Source organism: Thunnus maccoyii, chromosome 20, assembly GCF_910596095.1.
Source record: "Thunnus maccoyii chromosome 20, fThuMac1.1, whole genome shotgun sequence".
Taxonomy (NCBI): Eukaryota; Metazoa; Chordata; class Actinopteri; order Scombriformes; family Scombridae; genus Thunnus; species Thunnus maccoyii.
Genome location: NC_056552.1, coordinates 20,146,551 through 20,167,140, shown reverse-complemented (window position 1 = coordinate 20,167,140; position 20,590 = coordinate 20,146,551). Strand labels below are relative to the sequence as shown.

Sequence of the window (20,590 nt, the reverse complement as noted above, 5' to 3'; positions counted from 1 at the left end):
CTCAACCAGCGCTAAAGGAATGTTATGGTCAGTAGGAGCAAAAACGTTTAAAAAAATGTTCAGAAGTTACATTTTCGAACCTTTTAGATGAGGTCTTAAAACCACAGGATAGTCTACACGTGTCTTGTGATGTTCCAGCTTTGTCTGCAGTCCCTTCAATTTCGTCCATGTTTGCGACACCAAAGGCTGCCGTGTTTTTTAATCATCCAGCTCCTGACACGCAGATCTCAGGTCAGTTTCGCTGGACGCTAAGCAGCGGTTTTGGGATTATTGTTAACGAGCCCTCGTCTGGAACAGCCCAGGTATTAGCTTCTTCGAGGGATCGTATTACTACTACTCCTAGTATTATGATGAATATGATGACGATAATGATTGCTATCTATTGACTATTTCTATTTCTCTTCTATATGCTATGGATATATGTATGTTAATTGCAATGTATAACTCTCTCTTTATATATGTATCCATGTATGAATATAATAATTAACAGTAAATATGCGTCTGTGTATGCAGCAGTGCACAGCTCTGTCTGGGAGGCAGTGAGCAGGAAACTTGTGATATTAACTGTAAGGCTCCTGAGGTCTTAATCCTACAGGTGGTGAAGCCAGTTATCAGCCACCAGCAGCTGTAGGTTGTGGATAGTACAACATAATTTACACAGTATGGTAGACCTGCTATATATTCATGCTAATGAGCTCTGTTTGTAAGCATTAGGATAGTTGGGTGCTGGCCAAAGGGGGGGGGGGGGGGGAAAGAGAGTTGATTAAATTTATATATACTGTTAACTGTTTCCCCTTCACAGTGTCACAGTGATATTACCAACAGAGCTGGCTGCTCACTGCCTGAGCTGTGCTTTTTTTTCTTTAAATTAATCCATCAGGCAAAGACAGATCTGGAAACAAAAGCATACATAGAGGCCTATATACTCCCGTATAGCGCCTTATTCGATATACTACACCTATAAGATGATACATACCCCTATTGTATAATCCTGCTTACTATATACAGTATATGATACCTGATACCTATTATAATACTTAGACACCCTTATAAGGTAATTTAGATAAGAGATGGTGGAGCTGTTTTTTCTGTGGCTGTGGAAGAAGTTTGCTGTGTTCAGTAATGTGTTGCCATCTTGTTTTTCAGGGTGTTGGGTTGGAAAGGACAAGTTGTTAGGAGAGTGATACCACACCCAAATGCTCTTTATCCACTGAAATAATGTCGGTTCAGGATAATTTACATTAAAGGCAGCTGAGATGGGAAATGAACATCAGCCGCCACCAGCCAAACATTTGTAAATCTTAATTTTGGCAGGAAAAGCTGTAGTAGGTAAATCATCATCAATTTAATTTACAAAAAAATATACAATTTGGCTTCATGAATTTGTGAATATGGCTGGTACTAGCCACTATGACGAGTGGATTATAAAAATAGTCTATCCGTGTTTGAAATCCTGCAGAGCATTTGAGGGGAGGCTCCTCTTCCGTTGTTGGAGAACGGCCAGTGTTAATGATGTAACTGACATGCACAGAAAAAAACAACAACAACAAAAAAAACAAACTGGATACCTGTGCTGCATGTACTGTGTGTGTGTTGTTAAAGGCGAATCATGACACAAACCTAGAGGGGAGGCACGTCGCTGCTGCTGTGTCTGTACACTCAACGAACCACAGAGTGTGACTTTTACTAGATTAGCCCGTCTTAAACAAACTGGTGCGCAACATGACGTTATGTGTATATCCTGTAAGCCTGCCTTACTAAACACCACTGACCATTCATTTGGTGAGGAAAACCAGTCCATGAGACCTGAAGGTTGCTGGGCAGCGGACATTGACTCTGATGCCAGAATCACTCTGTTACTACAACATATTCAAACTTGCACATTGATAACACATTGATGCGTTAAAGCGTTAAATTGTTCCCTTTTGGTTTATCTTTATGTCTTCCTGAGCGATTCATAGCATGGTCAGGGCTGTCAAGGAAGCAGGTTTCTTTCACTTTAAGGGTTGTAACATAAAAAAATATAAGTTATTTTAGTTAAAGTGTTTTAAGCTTCTCAAGCTTGCTGCAGTATATGATACCTCTGATGTGCAGACGGCCTACTGTGCCATCTTTACATACAGTAATTAAGCTTTGAAGTATGAATAATAATAATAATTCATGTTGTGCATAAGCAGGCAGACATTGTGGCATTTTGGCATTAATCACTTGTTTTCTTTTTAATTTCTCCAAGGCAAAAGGTTCATGCTGACTTTAATGAATTTTTTATTTCTGTTATAGATGTCAAACTTCTGTGCTGGATAAAGCACACACAGCAAAATGTTATTGTGTTCATTCATTTATTCATTCATGAGTTTATGAAGTTATAGCAAACTGTTTCTCCTTGGGTATGATTTTCCTAAATGTCACTTGACTTAAAGGTTGTCTTAGTTCTCTTGACACAAGTGGTTTATGTGTTAAACTAACCAGAGTCTGTGCATCAGTGTTAGTTACTACAAACAAACGTTTTTTCCTGGCTGCATTAAATGAAATATGGAGGTTTTCAGCCATGAAACAAGTTTCTGCTCAGCAAATATTCATGTGACCTAACCCCCACCTCTCCCTTCTGCCCCCTGATACAGTTTGTGTCATTTGATTCCCTGCACCAACACACACCCACACAGCCACAAAAAATCCTTAATGAATCGGTTTTCATTCAATGAGAAGTTATTGGTTATTTGAATTGTTTTCAATAACTTGGATGAAGAAACCAGGGTTGTAAGAAATGGAAAAAACAAGACTTCTTTTTGTACTGTATTTTTACATTTTGTTGTTTTACGTTTTGTTTTATCTTCTTGACTTTGTTTTTTCTTTTCTCCTCCCTGGTTGGAAGTTCATGATCACACAAGTGGACCAAATCTCTTGAAAGCATTTAATAAACAGACTGTTTAAAAAAAAAAAAGCGTTTGTCCATTTTTAGAGGTGATGAAGGACCCTCATGTGTTACTTATTTATGTCATATACATATATAGTCATTAGTTCATTGTTTTCTATTCTAAAACACTCTGTCTTGATCTTGATAGTTTTTTTATCTTAAGCTTCTAGAAGAAGTAATTGTACTGTGCATGAGCAGCAAATGCCGCCATGGCTGAGAGAAGAGCACCTCACTGTTGATTGAGTGGTGGTATACAGAATCCAAGATGGGAGGACCGGGAGGTGGCATGCGATGACAACATCACTGAATACATAGAGGAAGGCACAGGATACATCAGTAGGTGCATTGATTGCCTAGGATTACTATGCAGAAGTTCCCAAATTAAAAACCTTGGATTAACAGCAAGGTTCATGATACCCTCCACACATGCATGGTTCCTCACAAAGGTAGAGATATGTTGAACTATAAAACAAGCAAATATCAAGTCAGGAAAGCCATCAAAGAGGCAGTACAAGGACCACTTAGGCTCCTCCACTAACCTAAGGACAATGTGGAATTGAGCCATGGACTGAGAGCCATTACAGGCTACAAAGGGGGAGCCAGCTCTGTTGGGGGTGCAACTGTCCCTCTTGCAGATGACTTTAACACCTTTTACTCCCACTTTGAGATCAACACCTCCTCTGTGCCAGAAGTGCCAATATGCCTCATCAGAGTAACATCTTTGTACTCCCTCATGGCAGGGTTGTTCAGCTCTGGTGCTACATGGTAAACAAAGTTCTTCCTCCCGTGGGCGTCTTTGATCTGATAGCTTACGTAATTGGCCACTGCAGCATGATGTTGGGTTGCATTTCAGCAAAAGTTGATTCTGGTTTCTGATTCAACTTCTTGAAGGGACAGCAGCTGCTGCTGAACCCCAGACAGTCCCCACCCCCGCAAACACACTCCCCCCATTCAAAGAATGAGAGGACTGCTGTTTTTCCTGTGACTCTGGATCTGGAGTTAATGTGGCCTAAGGCTTCTTGCCCAGACCGCATTCCCAGTTGAGTCCTCAAAGGTTGTGCAGATGAGCTGGCAGATGTTTTTACAGATATCTTCAACCTCTTCCTGGCCCAGTCTGTGGTCTCCAATGTGGCAGTTTTATCTCTGGCTCTTCCTGTCCATGTGTCAAAGTGTCCTTGAGCAAAACACTGAACCCCAAGTTGCTCCCGATGGTCAGGCCAGTCCAGGACCTCTACATCCAGTGGAACTTCTCCAAGTGCAGTCCATTTACCATTTACCATCATCGGCCTGATCACCAGGAGTGACGAGTCAGCTTACAGAGAGGACGTAAGAGCACTGACATCATGGTGTCAGAACAACAACCTCTATCTCAAATTCCAAGATCAAGGAGATGGTGTTGGATTTCAGGTAGGTACAGGAAGCGCACACACGCATCTACATTCAGAGCGTGCCTGTGGAGAGAGTCAGCAGCTTCAGATTCCTCGTGGTCCACATCAGTGTGAACTTGAAGAACTCACACTGAGTCGCTGATGGTCGGTCGTGGTCGGTGGTGATGACCGTGAACCAGCACCTTGTCTTCCTCAGGAGACTGCGGAGGTTTGGCATGGACAGGAGGACACTCTGAAACTTCTACAGATGCACTATTGAGCGTGTCCTCTCTGGCTGCATCATGGCCTGGTATGGGGGCAGCTACTAACAGGACCGCAAAGTCCTGCAGAGAGTCATCAAAGCTGCTCAGCGTATCACCTGTCTCGTCATCATGTCTGAACTACCATCTACGCAGGACCTCTACATCCAGAGGAGCATGAGGAAAGCTGGAAAAATCATCAAGGACCCCAAACACCCCAACTACAGACTGTTTTCACTGCTACCATTAGGAAAACTGTATAGAAGCATCAGAGCTAGATCCAGCACACACACATACAGACACTCTCTCTTCCTGTCCTACACACAGTCTCTTTCTCACTAGACAACATTTATATTTTTATCATAAGTATTTATCACCCATCACTTATGTGCAATACCACACCTGCGCATCAATGTGCAATATGTTGTATATTTATATATATATTTTAATTTGTCTCTCTCTTATCTTCCTCTTCTCTCTCATTTTATTATATACTCTAACTGGAACTAGAGCTTGAGGAAGCCAAATTTCACTGCCTTCAGTGTCTGCTGTGTTGCTGTGCATGTGACAATAAAAACTCTTGAAATCTCTCTTTCTCTCTTGAAGATGTGGCGACGACCTTATTGGAAACCTTATAGTCCACCAAGAAGACAGAAATGACTTCGCAAACAGTTTCCTTGAACAGAGAATGATCCGATTAACTAACCAAACTGATAGACTTGTGAGTATAAATAAAGGGTTAAAGGGTCACTTCACAGGCCCATCAAGTTCTTCAACTGAAAATGTGTCCACACACTTTTGGCCATATAGTGTAGATTTTGATTTGCCTACTCGGGATTTGATATATTCCCAGAAAAATGGAAGTGAAAGGAACATGTTTTTGGTGATCAAAGTTTTTTTTTGGTTTGTTTTTTTAAATCCACTGACCTTCCTCTGGACAACTGATACTCTGGTCTCCATTGCATTGCATAATGGGGGGTGTAACTCCCTAATGTATGTAAATGAAGAAGAACGAAGAGAATTTATATTAGAAACACGTCTTAATTTAACGCAGTACAACAACACTACCTCTCTAATAGTGTCGAGAAAAACTAAATGACAGAATCGATCTGAATGCGCTAGAGTTGCGTTTTAGAGGTTTTTTTTTTCTTTACACGTGTCTACAAAGCTCATAAAAGCAGTCCTGCACGTGTGAATACCCTCAGTGCCCTACACACAGCATGCTCTTCAGCCTGAGGCCCTAACGTGTAAGTACTTTGTACTCACAGTCTGAGTCAAAGCAAGGCTTTTGTGGAGCTGTCAGTTGCCACAATGCCTTGTCAAACTATTGTTAATAACATTAATTAGTATAATTCATGCAGCTGTGCCAGTTTCAGGTGACCACTGGCATATTTCTCTGGCACACCCAAAATGAAATGAGCCATCATTAACTATAATTGGTTCAACCTGTGCTTTTCCTGCAAACATGTCTGCTGTGAGAATTTAAGGTGTATTATTTTAATGCAGGAGTATTATCTACTTTCATCATTTTTATATCATTGTTTAAACATTCTGGGAAATCACGACAACAGTTGGGACTGTCAGCTCAAAGTTGGCAAACTAGTTTAGATATATTAAACTATAACCTAAAATTTATAAACTAATTATATTAAACTCACCATATGATTATTACAGTTCATTTTCATAAAGATATATTCGGGAGGAGCTGTAGACGTTGTTTGTAACTCACTATGTTTAATTGCCCGTCTTACATAACAGTCTGCTACATTTAGGTCCAACACTTTTCCCCTTTTTTTCTTACTTTTTTTTTTTTTTTTTTTTTTTTACCTTAGGTAATGCCGACCTGGCTCCGGGATTGGCTGTCACCACTGTGAGGGACACACCTACTGGCCAATCGGCGCTCTTTCCGTCGATTGCTAGGCAAAGCTCACTGCTGATTGGCCGCGGGGGAGCGAAGGGGGCGGTCTGCGTTAAGTAACTTGTTTAGAGTTCACAACGACTGACCCGTCATATTTGTAGAATTCACACCACTTTTTGGGAGCTGTCCGTCTTGTAAATATCCTGCACGGCCTCGGGATCTCTTTAAATTTTATTCCGCATCCTCTGAGCTGCTCACCTGCTCTGAGATATTTGTTGCGCGAATTGCAAGTTAAAGAAAAAACAAAAACATGACTACTGAGATCCCGGAGATTTTCAGGTCTCTTCTTGAGCATCCATTTACTCTCCCGAACTTTGATGAAAATGGTAAGTGGCGGTCAAACCAAACGGTGAAATTCGTTTTGTTGGAATTTTGCCTCTAATCACATGCAGCACTGTCTTTTCTTTTCATGCAAAGACTGTTGTTCGAGTTGTATCTCAAAACGCTCTGAAATTTCAGCAAAAAACTGCGTGCGTGTTGTGTAATAGTCAGCTGAGCTGGATGGGAATTTGTAGCAGCTGAGAGATCAGCTGGCTTTAGTTGGAATCCACAGGTTATTGGGATTCATTAAATCAATTTCCTTCAGATGTACTGACTTGTTGGACAACTTCAGCAGATAGTTTAAACGATGCAGTGGCACATAATGTAGTGTAGATTAAGTCAAAATGAAGTATCCTCAGTGATCATGTGATGGTGTAAATTAATTTGGAGCAGGTAAATGTAGCTATTTATATTGTGATATAAGACCACATAATGTTTGTGATTTTGGTAATCACAATATATTAATGCAGCCTATTTAAAATGTATTTCTTTTCAATAACTTCATTAACTTTCTGTGGTAACTCAATTTCAGGATTTATCTCAATGACTGCTTTTGCAGAAGCCATGTTTTTTCAGACCATATCCTCCCACAAGCTCAGTAAAATACTGTATAAAAGCTTTAATAATCAGTTAAAAAGATCTGAAGAAGAAATCTCCATTCACATACTGTGTCAAACTGGCATTTACTTCCAGCAGCAGGAACTCTCTCTTCTGTTGCATCTTTGTTAAGCAAATACTACAAGTGTCCTTTAACACCAACTGGTTAAGAGCAACTTAATCAGTGACACCTACTTGGTGAGTAAAGTGATAGTTGAGACGTGCTGCTGGCTCTTTCCTTTAATTAAATCTTGTCCTGTGATGTTTCAATTAGATAAAAATGCAGGTAAGCAAAAAAGATTGTATTCCTGTTATTTCCCTAATGTTTGCTGTTTTTAATAGTGAATGAATGAAGCCAGTCTTGGTAAAAACCAACTGATTGTGCTAGTAATTCTGTGCTGATCTGTGTGTGTGTGTGTGTGTGTGTGTGTGTGTGTGCGTGTGCGTGTGCGTGTGTGTGTGTGTTGAAAGGGGTTAGTGGGCTTTGTAGATTCATGATTGAATCACTAGATTGCTCTGTTTGCCTTACATTTCCAGTCTGGACCATGCTACAAAAATCAGATTAGAGACAAGTAATATAATTACATTGACAGGTGTGCTGCTGTTGGCCACATTTTAACACGATTTCATAATCACTTCTCAGTGTTTGTGTTTTGTTAAATGAACTAAACAACCCTTAAAATCAGACACGACTCTCCAATAGTTCACCCTCATATGAAATGTATATGCTCACCATTATCACATATTTGCAAGTATAATGAGTAGTAGTTTGGTTGAGTTATGTCTTTGACAGTCCCACAAACTGAATGAAATTTAATTTTGGGGGTGAACTGCTCCTTTACTACAATAATTTAGATAAAAAGATTATACCATCTGCTTGCCATGATCATGGGTTGCAGGGCTCACAGGAACCGTCAGTCAAGACCAAAGTATCACTGACCATAATTAGACTCACTATGTGACACATGTCTGAAGTGACCAGTGTGGAGCAGCTTTCATAATTATTTTGGCACATATACAGCTCCAGGACCCCCAGCTTGCCGCTGCACATTGAATTTGCTTTGAAAGGTTGTAACTTTGGCTCCTGTATTTTTAGATTGTGTTTACTATAGCACCTGTGGAAAGGCAGTTAACATATGCACTGTGAGTGTCTCAATAGTTATTACCTTCAAAGTTAAGGTTGTATTTACTGTGTGTGACAATGCATCATGACTTGTCTAGGCAGGAAAACACATACTCTTTAAAAGGTGTCAGCAAAGCAAAACGTGCTGCAAGCATTTTCTAAGTTTGTGCATTTCTGAAAGTTGACAGTTAGGGTTGATCATTTTGTATAATGTTTGAACAGCTAAAAAACCACACAGTCATGCTAACAACAAAGCTTGTTTCTAGAAAAATCCACTTTCACATCCATTTTATTAACTTGCCAGGCAGGGAGTTGGCATTGTAGTCAGACAGATTAAATTTGTTGCCATGCATCCACGTGAGCCAAAACAGCCTGTGGCCGCTGCTTCCAGCCTTCTCTGTACCTGTTGGCTAAGTCACATGCACTGTACCTTGACTATGAGCCACATATTTTATGATCACACCTAGTTTAAGGCTTTCAACAACACTGAATGATTTATTGTTGTTCATTCAGAAAAGAACCAAGGCATCAAACAGTGAAATATTTGCTTGTATATTGTCTGTGTGAATGCATTTGTGATGAAAATATCATTTCAAAGTCTGTCTGTGTTCCCATGAGAAATTGAGCTTCATGGAGGACTAAGATTTTTATTCAGGTTTGCTTTAGACTTTTTTTAAACTGCAAGGTAGAGTGTGTTTATGCATAATTGGCAGGGTGAGAGGACATCTGTCTCACATTCTCACACAGCACAAACACATGATGTCAAGGTGGTTTTCCATAAACCTTGTACTCTACACAGAGCCTGGAACACATAAATACCACTATATCTTCCTGCTTTATCATTTATTTTCCAGGACTGTAAAGGCTTCGAAAACTTGTAAAATGTCATTCAACTATAGGAAAAGTAATCATGTCTTAACAACATAGTTTATAATTTTGGTAAAGTTAGGGATAATATTCCAGGAATAGTTTTAAAAATCATTAGATTGATGTCAGAGGTTTTTTAATGAGACACTGTTGAGTATGTGATGAAGGTGATGTTCAGTTTGACTCCAGCTCACGTGCACTTTTTACTGTAGCAGCCGACCTTGAAGACTTCGCCTCTTGGTTATGTTGTGCCAAAAACAGATTCTGTGTGACACATACAAACAACATAGGAGGCAAACCCCCTCTAAAACCTCAGCTTGTATCAAGGACACTGTGTGCACAGCTGCCTCTTGCCATTTATCATATTGATTTTGGCATATAAACATGCTGAATAACCCATTTAGTGATAAGGATGCACACATTGGAGTAAACACAGGATGATGATGTGTCCTCTTTGTTGTTGTTGTTGTCGTTGAAGATGAAGTGTAGGTTCATCCTGTTTTTTCTTCCTTAATAAATGAAAAAAGGTGAAACATTTTTTTGAATGGGATTAACATTGTATTCAGGATGAACCAGACCAAATGTGATATAGTCCTTGTGGGACAGGCAAAACAAACCTAAAGGTGATGTGGCGGAGGCTGTTTTGACACCAATCACGTGCTTTTTGTTCTTTGCTGTTGAGGCAACTTTGTGAACACATGTGTTACATATGGATCCCTGCCCTTGGGATGTCTGCTAAGCTTCAGCAATGCAACCGCGATGTAACTTAAACCTCAAGGTGGCACCTCTGTATGGCTATTAACTGCAGTGCCGCCCTTCTTGCACGTTTCCGCGTGAGTGACACGGAGCATCTCCATTGGACGTCGCCGGCAGATATGTAAGGTCTGCAACTGCACATGTCTTCGCATGTGAGCGGAGGCATAGAGACAGACCGCCTATATGCTATATGTGCCCCCGAGTGATGTTGTCCGCCATAAGTTGAATAGCGAAGTAAATACCTAGATAAAAATAGAGAAAACGTGTTCAATGTGTAATGTCCTATTTAATGATCGTGTGACGGCACTGTAAATACATGTTTATATTGACTTTTCACTAATCATAACTTGCTGAAAGTTTTGGAGCCTCCCAATCGACGACTGTATGAACAAATAACGCAAAAAAGTTTTGATTAGCTGTATGAACTTAAATGAATGAGACCGATCACTGCAGGAACAGACTGGATCCAGATCAGACAGTGAGATTACTGTATCAATGTTATTTTACTCGTGACACGTTTTTCTGTTGATGTATTCAGGGAACATATATAACTCGGTCAACCAATGAAATCCCAGCTATTTGACACGACGACAGCCATTGGTTCCTCGCAAGAGTGCCCGCCCCTTTATTTATAAATTTTCATTAACATTAATGAGGACGCGACAAAGCCAGCCAATCAGCGCAGGGCTGGGTCGGACTTTTTCCTTTTTTTGACGAGGGGGAGCGGTTTGTTCTGAACACTAAAATCTCTAGATCACCTAATTTTCAGAGGAAGTGGGTCAATACTGCCGGGGATGCATTGACGGTCGTTGTTACACTTTTTGCGAGGATTTAGCTAATTTAAAAGCACCACAGACAGCCGCCGACAGCGACTAAACCGGTCAGAGCGCAAACGTTAACGTTGTCGAGAGACAGGTCCAACCGCCGTTGTGTTCTTTTGGTTTCTACGTTGATAACAGCAACAACAAGGAGGAAAATGTCGGGAGAGCCTATTCTCATCACACTGGAAACGGCCACCGGGGCCCCCAGTGCACTCCCGGTGGTTCTGAAGAAAATAATGGAAATGCCTCCGCCGAATATACTGGACGGCGACGACGGTAAGGCCCGCAACTGTTAAATGGACGCGGAATAAACAGCGAGTAATGTAGGTTAAATACTAACTAAACACGTGAAAAAAATGGCGAAATAACAATGTAATGTTAGCCGCCAGAAAAATATCCCTTAACGCTATGTTTCAAGGGTGGGTTAACATACGTGCAACGACACTTATGTATTATTATTATTATTATTATTATTATTATTATTATTATTATTATTATTATTTTCCTTTATTAAACAAGGACCATGCACAAAAAACATTAACCTTAAAGTGAGAAGAGATTATTTATGCCAGATTTAGCTAATTTCCATTTGCAGTCTATGGGCAGGTACACACAGCAACACAACAATCACCAGATACTGTAAACATTGATTTTACATGCAACATCATTACAGTCTCGATCGACAGTTATACAGTCAAATCTACAAGCACACACCAACATGTAAATACCAGCACATTCATTCAATACATTTATGAAATAACAGATCATTATAATTAAAAATCTTGATCACGGTCAAATTAATCACGACATGATTAGTTGCCCAATATCCATGTTTTTGCACCACAGGAAAATGGTGAAAGTCTGTTCAAGCTGTAAGCTCAGTTGGAAGTATATTTCACTGTTTGTATACACACCATAAACGAAACACTGAAGCTATATGCTGAACACAATGTGTACACTGGCCTCTCTTCTCTTGACCCACCTCACCATACAGAAGTTTCTAGAAATGTCTCAGTGTTTGTGTGTTTTTTGTTAAATGAGCTAAACAACCCCTTGAAAACAGATATGACTCTTAAAAAGAATAGTTCGCCCTCATATGAAATGTATATGTCCACCATTATCACTTATTTGCCACTATTCAGTGTTTTAACAAATAGTATAATGAGATATTTTGATGCTTGTGAACTCTTTCTGTAGTAGTTTGGTTGAGTTATCAAAGTGTCTCTGATTGTCCCACAAACTAATGAGTGAAATTAAATTTTGTGGGTGAACTGCTCCTTTACTACAATAATGAGATCAAACATTGCACCATCTGCTTGCCATGATCATTGGCTGCAGGGCTTCTACACATGCCTCTGACTTTAAATACAGGTTTTGTTGTCATTAAGCTCTTCTCCCCAGTTGACTTTGCATTTTGTTGAGTCAAAAAATAGTCACAAGTATGTGTTGGAAATGTGTGTGACCTGTCAAAGTTTGTTGTATTAAAGGGTGTTTGGTAGCATGTAGCAATATCTGTGTCCAATAATTAAGTCCTCCACATTTCCAATAAATAATAACAAAAATATGACTTTCAATGTGACCCAGCTGAGGTTCATCTGTTTGTGGTTTTATTATGTTGTACCTTTGGGATATCAAACATTGCCAAGCCACAGTGTTTCCTGCGAAGTCGAGATGCTTTGTAGCAGAGTGTGTGTTGAAATTACATTTATAGCAGTTTTGGAAGTTTACAGGTTTTACAATCAGTCCCTTACTTGTTGAAAAACGCAATAAAAGTGCTTGGGTTTGAGTCCTGAGGGACATTTTGGGATGAGATTTTAAATCTTGGTAAGGAAAAACAAACAAGGTTTACCTCTTAGGAAATGATGCACTGTGGCATTATGATACATCAGTCCATTTAACTTGATGGCAGTGTACCCCATTCAGGTCCGTCCAGGGAGTGTACAAAGCTCCAGGGAGCTTTATTAGATATCATCCCCATCTCTCTGTCCCGACATTTCCTGTCTGTCTCTACCGTCTCCTGTCAATAAAGACTGTAATAATCATTGAGAAAAGGGTGCACTGTCAACTGTGTGTTATTTCAGTAGATTTCCTGTTTACCTTCATAAGAACAGACACATATCTGCCTTCTGGTTAAACATGACCTTTTTGCAACTGCATGTTTATCTTTCCTGTGTTGCAGACACTGACAAAGAAAAGCTGTCCCTGGGAGATAATGTCGACTTGGGTGGAGGAGGTAGCGATATGGGGCCATCAGCCGCCCTGACCCCCGCTATCTGGGAGAAGACCATTCCCTACGATGGCGAGAACTTCCACCTGGAGTACATGGAACTTGAGGAGTTTCTTATGGAGAACGGCATCCCAGCCGATGAAGACTCCCAGAGGAGCAGCATAGACGGCGATGCCATAATGAATCTGAAGGCTGCCCCCTCTTCCCAGATGAAAAGTACCAAGCCAGCAAGTTTGGCCTCAGTGGCCTTGTTGCCCATTCAGGAGTTGGATAAGTGTGATGAGGAAGTGGTGATAATCACCAACAGCGAGTCTGAGATTACCTGTGATGTTACCGCAGGTGAGTGGCGGTGGGAGGATCACAGACAAGACAGCTTTACAGTTTCATTTAACTCTCCTGTTGAGTGTATTTTACAAGATAGAAAACCAGCTGTTCAGGTTCAGTGAGATTATTCTTAGAGTTAAAACTTTAGGAGACATAACAATTAACTGCATCAAACCGACAGTAGAGAAGTCTCCATAAACATACATACTGATCTGGCCCAAGATTCAAATCTCTACATCCATTTTCCATGTTACAGTTACTATGTGTTTATGGGCTGTGACCTCAGAACGCCACTGGGTTCTGAAATAAGCCCCGGGGAGGTGCATAGTGGAGATAGTAGAGTTTCATTCATATACTTAAGAAGAACTGTATTAATTGTAGCCTTGGTGCAGGTTTGCAGCTGTATAATATTTCCTTGTGTTTTTCTGCTCAGAAGTGACCACTAATGAGGACAGAGAGACGCCTGAGGTCATCGACCCTGAAGATATTGAGGTTGATATCAACTATGAGCCAGATCCCACTGACCTGGTCCTGTCAAGTGTGCCGGGGGGCGAACTGTTTAACCCACGCAAACATAAGTTCAGCGAAGACGAGCTCAAGCCACAACCCATGATCAAAAAGGCCAAGAAGGTGTTTGTGCCTGAAGAACAGAAGGTATGCTGCAAAATAGACAGATGAAGCCTCTGAAACACAATATTTCAATGCAGCTGTTGCCTGCATGATTTTTGTACACAATTTGTTTTCACTAATATAGAAAGGCAGACGTATCTATAAATCAGGGTTTCAACACTTAGCAAACATTGTCAAAATAGCAGAATAAGCTCCAGTTCTTAGATTATTATCAGTATGTAGGAGCATGAGCATGCTACCTGCATGTTGCAGCTAAGTGCTGCACTGCTAAAATGTTCTACGTGGAACTCAAGCGCTAGAATTATTGTTTGGTACGTCGGAGTAAGTGGATTATTAAAGTGTTTTGACAGTAACTGTTTGGGCCAGGGAGCATACCCAACTGAGGAAAGTTGAGTACCAAACCAAACATCCTGTACCGAATGGTTCGTGACAAATACACAAACCGTTACACCCCTATTGTTTACCCATCTCTAAGCACACTGAAAACAATTTAAGAAGATTAAGATCACCATAAGAACTTGTTTCTTGGTAGAAATGGAAAGTACCATTTTTCCTCCACAATGCACAAGCGGTGTAAGGGCCATAGATGTTAGAATATGTGACTTGCGGGGTAGAAATGAGGCCATGTCACAATGAAACTGTTCTGGCAACTCACTGTGACTCAGCAGTCTGATGATTTTGTCTAAACTGAAATTTTACTTCCTTCCTAGCCTGTGAAAGAACACTGGCTTTGTTTATGTGCACAAGTGAGCCTGGCTGTGGGCCATATTAAACACTTGGCTGGGGTCAGATTTGGGCTAATATGTTGGCAATAAGAAACCCAGTTTTCACCAGTACTGGAAAATTAGATTTAAGAAGGCAGTTTTGTTAAATGAGCTAAACAACCCCTTAACGACTCTTTAAAAGAACAGTTCATCCTCCATCCTATGAAATGTTTATGTCCAACATTATCACATATGTACTACAGTTTAGTATTCTGACAAATAGTATAATGAGATATTTTGATGCGTATGAACTCTCTCTGTAGTAGTTTGGTTGAGTTATCAAAGTGTCTCTGATTGTCCCACAAACTAATGAGTGAAATTAAATTTTGTGGGTGAACTGCTCCTTTACTACAATAATGAGATCAAACATTGTACCATCTGCTTGCCATGATCATTGGCTGCAGGGCTTCTACACACGCCTCTGACTTTAAATACAGGTTTTGTTGTCATTAAGCTCTTTTCCCCAGTTGACTTTGTATTTTGTCGATTTAAAAAAATAATATTTTCACTGTGGTAATGAGCTGAATGGGCATTTAGCAGTATGTGGATGACTTCTTTATAAAAGTTCGATCATAAAGTCTTCCACATTTGCAATTAATGATGACAAAAACACGCCTTTAAATGTGACACTCATATCAGGACAGCGCAACATAACAAAACCACAGACAGATGAACCTCAATAAACATCCATCCAACAAACATCCGTGAGCACGCTACAGCTAAGGGCTGCACTGCCAAAATGTTCCGCTAGAATTATTGTTCTGCACGTGGATGTAAGTGAATTATTAGATTGTTTTGACAGTAATTGTTTTGGTCAGGGAGCAAACCGAGGGAAATCACATACCAAACCAAACATCCTGTACCGAACAGTTCGGGACGAGTACACAAACCGTTACAACCCCTACTGTTTATCTCAAAAGCACACTGAAAACAAGAAGATTAAGATCACCATTCAAAAACTTGTTTCTTTGTAGAAATGAAACATAATATTTTAGCGGTGTAAGGGCCATAGACACGTTAGAATATCCGACTTGCAGGGTAGAAATGAGGCCATGTCACAATGAAACTGTTCTGGCAACTCACAGTGACTCAGCAGTCTGATGATTTCTCTAAACTGAGATTTTACTTCCTTTCCAGCCCATGAGAGAACACTGGCTTTGTTTATGTGCACAAGTGAGCCTGGCTGTGGGCCATATTAAACACTTGGCTGGGGTCAGATTTGGGCTAATATGTTGGCAATAAGAATGCATTTTTTCACTAGTACTGGACAACTGATATTTAAGAAGGCATTGGCCATCTTTACTCTGTCATAATCAGGCTATTGTTAACCAAGACATGTCTCCACGCATCAAACTAAAACCAAGATGTTTCTTAAACCCTGCTGCTTATTTCCCGTCCACCTCCCCTAGGATGAAAAGTACTGGCAGAGGAGGAAGAAGAACAACCTCGCCGCCAAACGCTCGCGTGACGCCCGCAGGTTAAAGGAGAACCAGATCACCGTCCGAGCGGCTTTCCTGGAGCGCGAGAACGCAGCGCTGCGGACGGAGGTGGCCGACCTACGGAAGGAGTGCAGCCGCTACAAGAACATCGCCGGAAGCTACGAAGCCAAATTCGGACCACTGTAAGGGACCAAAGAAAACCACATGAAACTGTAAATGGCCATCCGTAGAGCAGACAGAGCATCAGTCTCTTAGTTTTCAGACATTTTTAAGTCCTGATTGTTAGCCAAACCGACAGGTAACTAAATCTACTGTACTGCTGAGAAGACGCTGTTGGACTGGTGTGTTACAGAGGGAGAGGAGTGGAGAGGAGGGAGAGAATATTTCTTTCAAACCAACAAAGTGATGTGGGTTAAATCTTTGTTCTGTTAGGAAAAAGTGTCATCTGATACTTGGGTCAGAAACTCCCTGACTTAAGTTACTAGGCGTTTCTTTTAGAAATGGTTTTATGATGTAATACATAACAAATGCAAGTTCAGCAGACAAGCGTGCTGCTTCTCCTGTATGAAAGGGTAGAAGTAAAGCTCTAGGTTTTGACCTTAAGTCATCAGTCTCAACTGTAAGACTGTAGGTAATTCCCATATATTCTACCTTACAACATGAATATTCATTGACCTACAGCGGTTTAATACATCAGGGTTCATCTATCAGGTTGGAAAAAGTGAACAATGTGTGAACAGTGTCTCTCTCTCCTCCCTCCTCCCCTTGTCATTCATCCTTCTTCTCTTCTCTTTCAAGTGCGGTGCCAGAAGACCAATAGACCACAGTTGATTTATTCATTTATTTCCCTAATGAATCAATAAATCAAACCCATTTGAGGATTTGACATGTGAAAACATTAGAATCGATCAGATGAAGAAGAGGAGGAAGAGGATGAGTGAGAGCATGAGATGCAATACCACGTTAGGATCCGATATCTGTTTTTTTTTTTTTTTTTTTATTATTAAGAATTCTATTTACCATCCATGTGTGTGAGCTGAGTGTGTGAGGATATTCAAGTGCTTCTTAAGGACACCTGTTTCACGAGGTTTCCTTTTATCATGTTTTGTATGCCTTTGGCCGAAAGAGATCATTTTTGATGTTTATTATGGAGAAACTGTTGGTTTTGTTTAATTTTATTTTATTTTTTAAATAAGATAGTTGATACTTTGGTAGCGGTTGTAAAAGTTTAGTGTTAGTCATCACTAGGGTGTTGTAGAGATAAACTTATTTGCAGGTTTTTTCCAGTTCTTTCCACGTTTTAATGAATACTGATGATATCCACTTTTGTTTTTATTTTTCAAAGTTTATATTCTAATGAGGCAGATTACGTGAAGAGCTGGGCTTTTCTTTTGCCCACAAACACTTTGTGACTGTGACATTTCCAATAACTTAAGCTTCTTCAGGGGATTACAGTGACATGGCAAACAAAAAAAAAACAAAAAAAAAAAAGCATTTGAGCAGCCAGGTTCACTTCTCTTTGTGTAAAACTTCTTCTTACCAGCGGCACAGAGCCGTACATAAACACTCTGTTCTACCTGCCTCAGCGTGCGTCTCCGTCGCTCCGCCTCGCTCTCCATTTACGTCTGTAACGCTTTCGATGACTCATGTACCACTGATGCATGTTCTGTAAATAGTTGTAGCCTAAAATGATACTTTCTGGGCTTTTTTTTTTTCTCCTATTTTATAATGTTTTCAGTATCATGACATAGAAGCTCAGATACAACGCTAGTGCAGGTTTTTGAATCGCCTTCGTTTAGTTTTGAACGCAATGACATTGTAATTAATATAAGCGCTAACCATCTTATGCTAATGCTAATTGAACTATTTTAATGAGTGCCTTATTAAAGGCAGCTGTTGGTGAAAGGTTCAACTTATTAAGCTTGTTATGTTGTCTATTACAGGTGAAGATCTCACTATTGTTACAGTGCTACAGACAAAACAACAAAACTAAACTGGGCTTTCAAAAACCCCCTAGCAGTGTACGTGCATTTAGATTGTATCAACTGTTATTAGGTTTTTAGGATGTTTGCACACATCTTCATCAGACTTCACCCAACTTTTCTAACTCATTTCTGTCTAAGGATTCTCTCTTGAGACATTTAAACTGGTAATGTTTATTGCCAGTTTAGTTTTTATTTTTATTTTATTTTTTTAAATTTCTTGACAAACCAGGAAGTCTCAGTATGTGCAGACTGTATTGGGGTATCTTGAAAATTAGGAACCCCTTAATCTCTTTTAAGTGTCTTCTACGTCTAAAGCCATTTCAATGCAGTGTGCAGTCTGCCAGATTAGAGATGGGGGCATATTATTTCAAGGCATACTATGCAGGATTGTATATGTATAGACTCATACAAAAATAATCCCTCTCAATCATCATTACATCTGAAACTAAAGTTGTGACTCACTCTGGGTTTTTTTCACTGTACACTTCAGATAAAAAAGGGATTTTTATTTTTTTTTTATTTTTTGTGCTGCTGTGCTTCCATCCAGATAAATTTATTTTGCCATTTAGGAAAGGGGGGGGCGATTTCTATTGTTAGGAAAGGGGTTCTCTTATGTTCCTCTAATAAAATTTAAACAAACGTAGGCTCTTTTTTTCTTCTTTTTTAAGATGACAACCTGCAGTAAATACATCTTTCTGTTGTCATGCAGAACAACATTTGTTACGGAGTAAAACTAAACGTCAGGATTATTAGGTGTGTCCGCAGTGATTCTGTGGAAATATTCCAACACGCCTCTCCAGCTCTACAGAGTCAGCAATACTCCCAGCTTCATTCCTTTCAGTCTAAACGAGTCACATTATCCATAAACGAGGTCTCCAAAGTGTAAGTTTAAGCATCATGCTGATATGGATGATTATGAGCTTCCTGACTTGTTTAACTGTTTTTTTTTAATGCTTTCTGCTACAATCCAGATTGCATCTACTTTCTCTCTGGAACAGGTCAATTTGATAACTTTGAGGGGTTGATTTTAAACTTCCTGGTTCAGTCTTTGTATTTATTTGTAAAGAAATGTCTTTGCATTTTGAGTGTGGTTACTCTCTGTGTCTTGTATATACAGTATGTAAAAATAAAAAGCCTTGTTGAGAAAGTCTTACAGTGCTGAAGTCTTTTCTACTGAGATGGTGGGTTGAGATCAATCAATCAACAGGAGAAAATGGAAGAAATATGAATATGACAAGATCTGTTACTGAATGAAAAACACTCATTTAGGGGGTTATGTTTATCACAATGTATCAAACTGGAACTGTCATTTGTCAGATGGCTTCAGTATCAATAATGCTGGACATATTGACTCAGTGATAGTGTGAATAAATATGATCACACTTCTAGAGAAATAGCACTGTATGGCTAGAATTGTGTCAATATGTTGCCCTGGACTAATCTTTCATGTGTAACCTTACAGTTCAAGATACTGACCATGAAAACCTCTCCCAGGCGCTAGACATTCATCTGTCAATGCTTCAACACTATCTTTAATCATCATTTCATTATTTTATCAGTTCTCCCCAGTTTGAACAAATCAACAAAATGGAAAACTGTAGAGCGTTTTCACTTCCTGTTTTACATATCAGGACCTGTGTGTGGTTTCAGAGTGAGGATGTAGAAAGTGGCAAATGTTGAGGAAGAACAGGCGAGGAAGAATAAGCTGGACAGTCTCTTCTCTAACTGGCACATTCACAATTTCTACCAGGAGACTAAATGCCTGAAATCAAAACTGCCACTGGGGACGTTTGGACTGCATCATATTTGTTCAGACAAAAGACAGGATATGTTTCAGGAAGACCAAGCAACCTGATAGTTAGTATTAAATGTTCACCCTTGTTCCATGATAAAAGACAGATTTTGTTTCCTTTATTCATTCAATAGTCATGCCAATATTAGTGAATATATATATTATATTTTTATTAATATCTTAATATAACCATGGTTATACCAGTAGAGGCTAAAGTAGACCTACTACCCAGTTAACCAAAATATGTGCCGTTGTCATGACAATGTAATCACGACTTAAATAAAACATTGTCAGATGGTAAGTCAGAAACTTACCAAAAATAACTATTAGGTGACATCATCAATTAGTCATGTGTTACTCATGTGGTCTTAAGCAGGTCTAGTAATGTGAGTCTTCTTTGTAACTCTGCAACCTCTCAGATTCTTTTCCTTTTCAGTCTTGTTGTCTTCAGCCCCAACCGGCATTATTTATCTGAATTCACACTG

At 39.8% G+C, this 20,590-nt stretch overlaps 1 protein-coding gene across 2 annotated transcripts; it reads left to right on the top strand.

Moving 5' to 3' along the window:
* The first annotated feature begins 6,538 nt into the window (after positions 1-6,538).
* tefa (TEF transcription factor, PAR bZIP family member a) lies at positions 6,539-19,463 on the top strand. 2 transcript variants are annotated; one of them, XM_042398009.1, is made up of 5 exons: positions 6,539-6,785; positions 13,124-13,510; positions 13,929-14,149; positions 16,299-16,510; positions 17,127-19,463. In XM_042398009.1, the coding sequence occupies exons 1-5, from the start codon at positions 6,710-6,712 to the stop codon at positions 17,146-17,148; spliced, it is 918 nt and encodes a 305-aa protein (XP_042253943.1). In that variant the 5' UTR covers positions 6,539-6,709; the 3' UTR covers positions 17,149-19,463. The 2 variants fall into 2 exon arrangements, with proteins under 2 accessions (XP_042253943.1, XP_042253942.1); XM_042398008.1 differs by lacking the exon at positions 6,539-6,785 and adding an exon at positions 10,811-11,220.
* Positions 19,464-20,590: the final 1,127 nt, after the last annotated feature.

Excerpts from the sequence above, each read along its gene's own strand:
- tefa (XM_042398008.1), top strand. The coding sequence starts at position 11,100 with ATGTCGGGAGAGCCTATTCTCATCACACTGGAAACGGCCACCGGGGCC. Across the intron at positions 11,221-13,123 it reads TATACTGGACGGCGACGACG|ACACTGACAAAGAAAAGCTG; the intron begins GTAAGGCCCGCA and ends CCTGTGTTGCAG. Across the intron at positions 14,150-16,298 it reads TTGTGCCTGAAGAACAGAAG|GATGAAAAGTACTGGCAGAG; the intron begins GTATGCTGCAAA and ends CACCTCCCCTAG.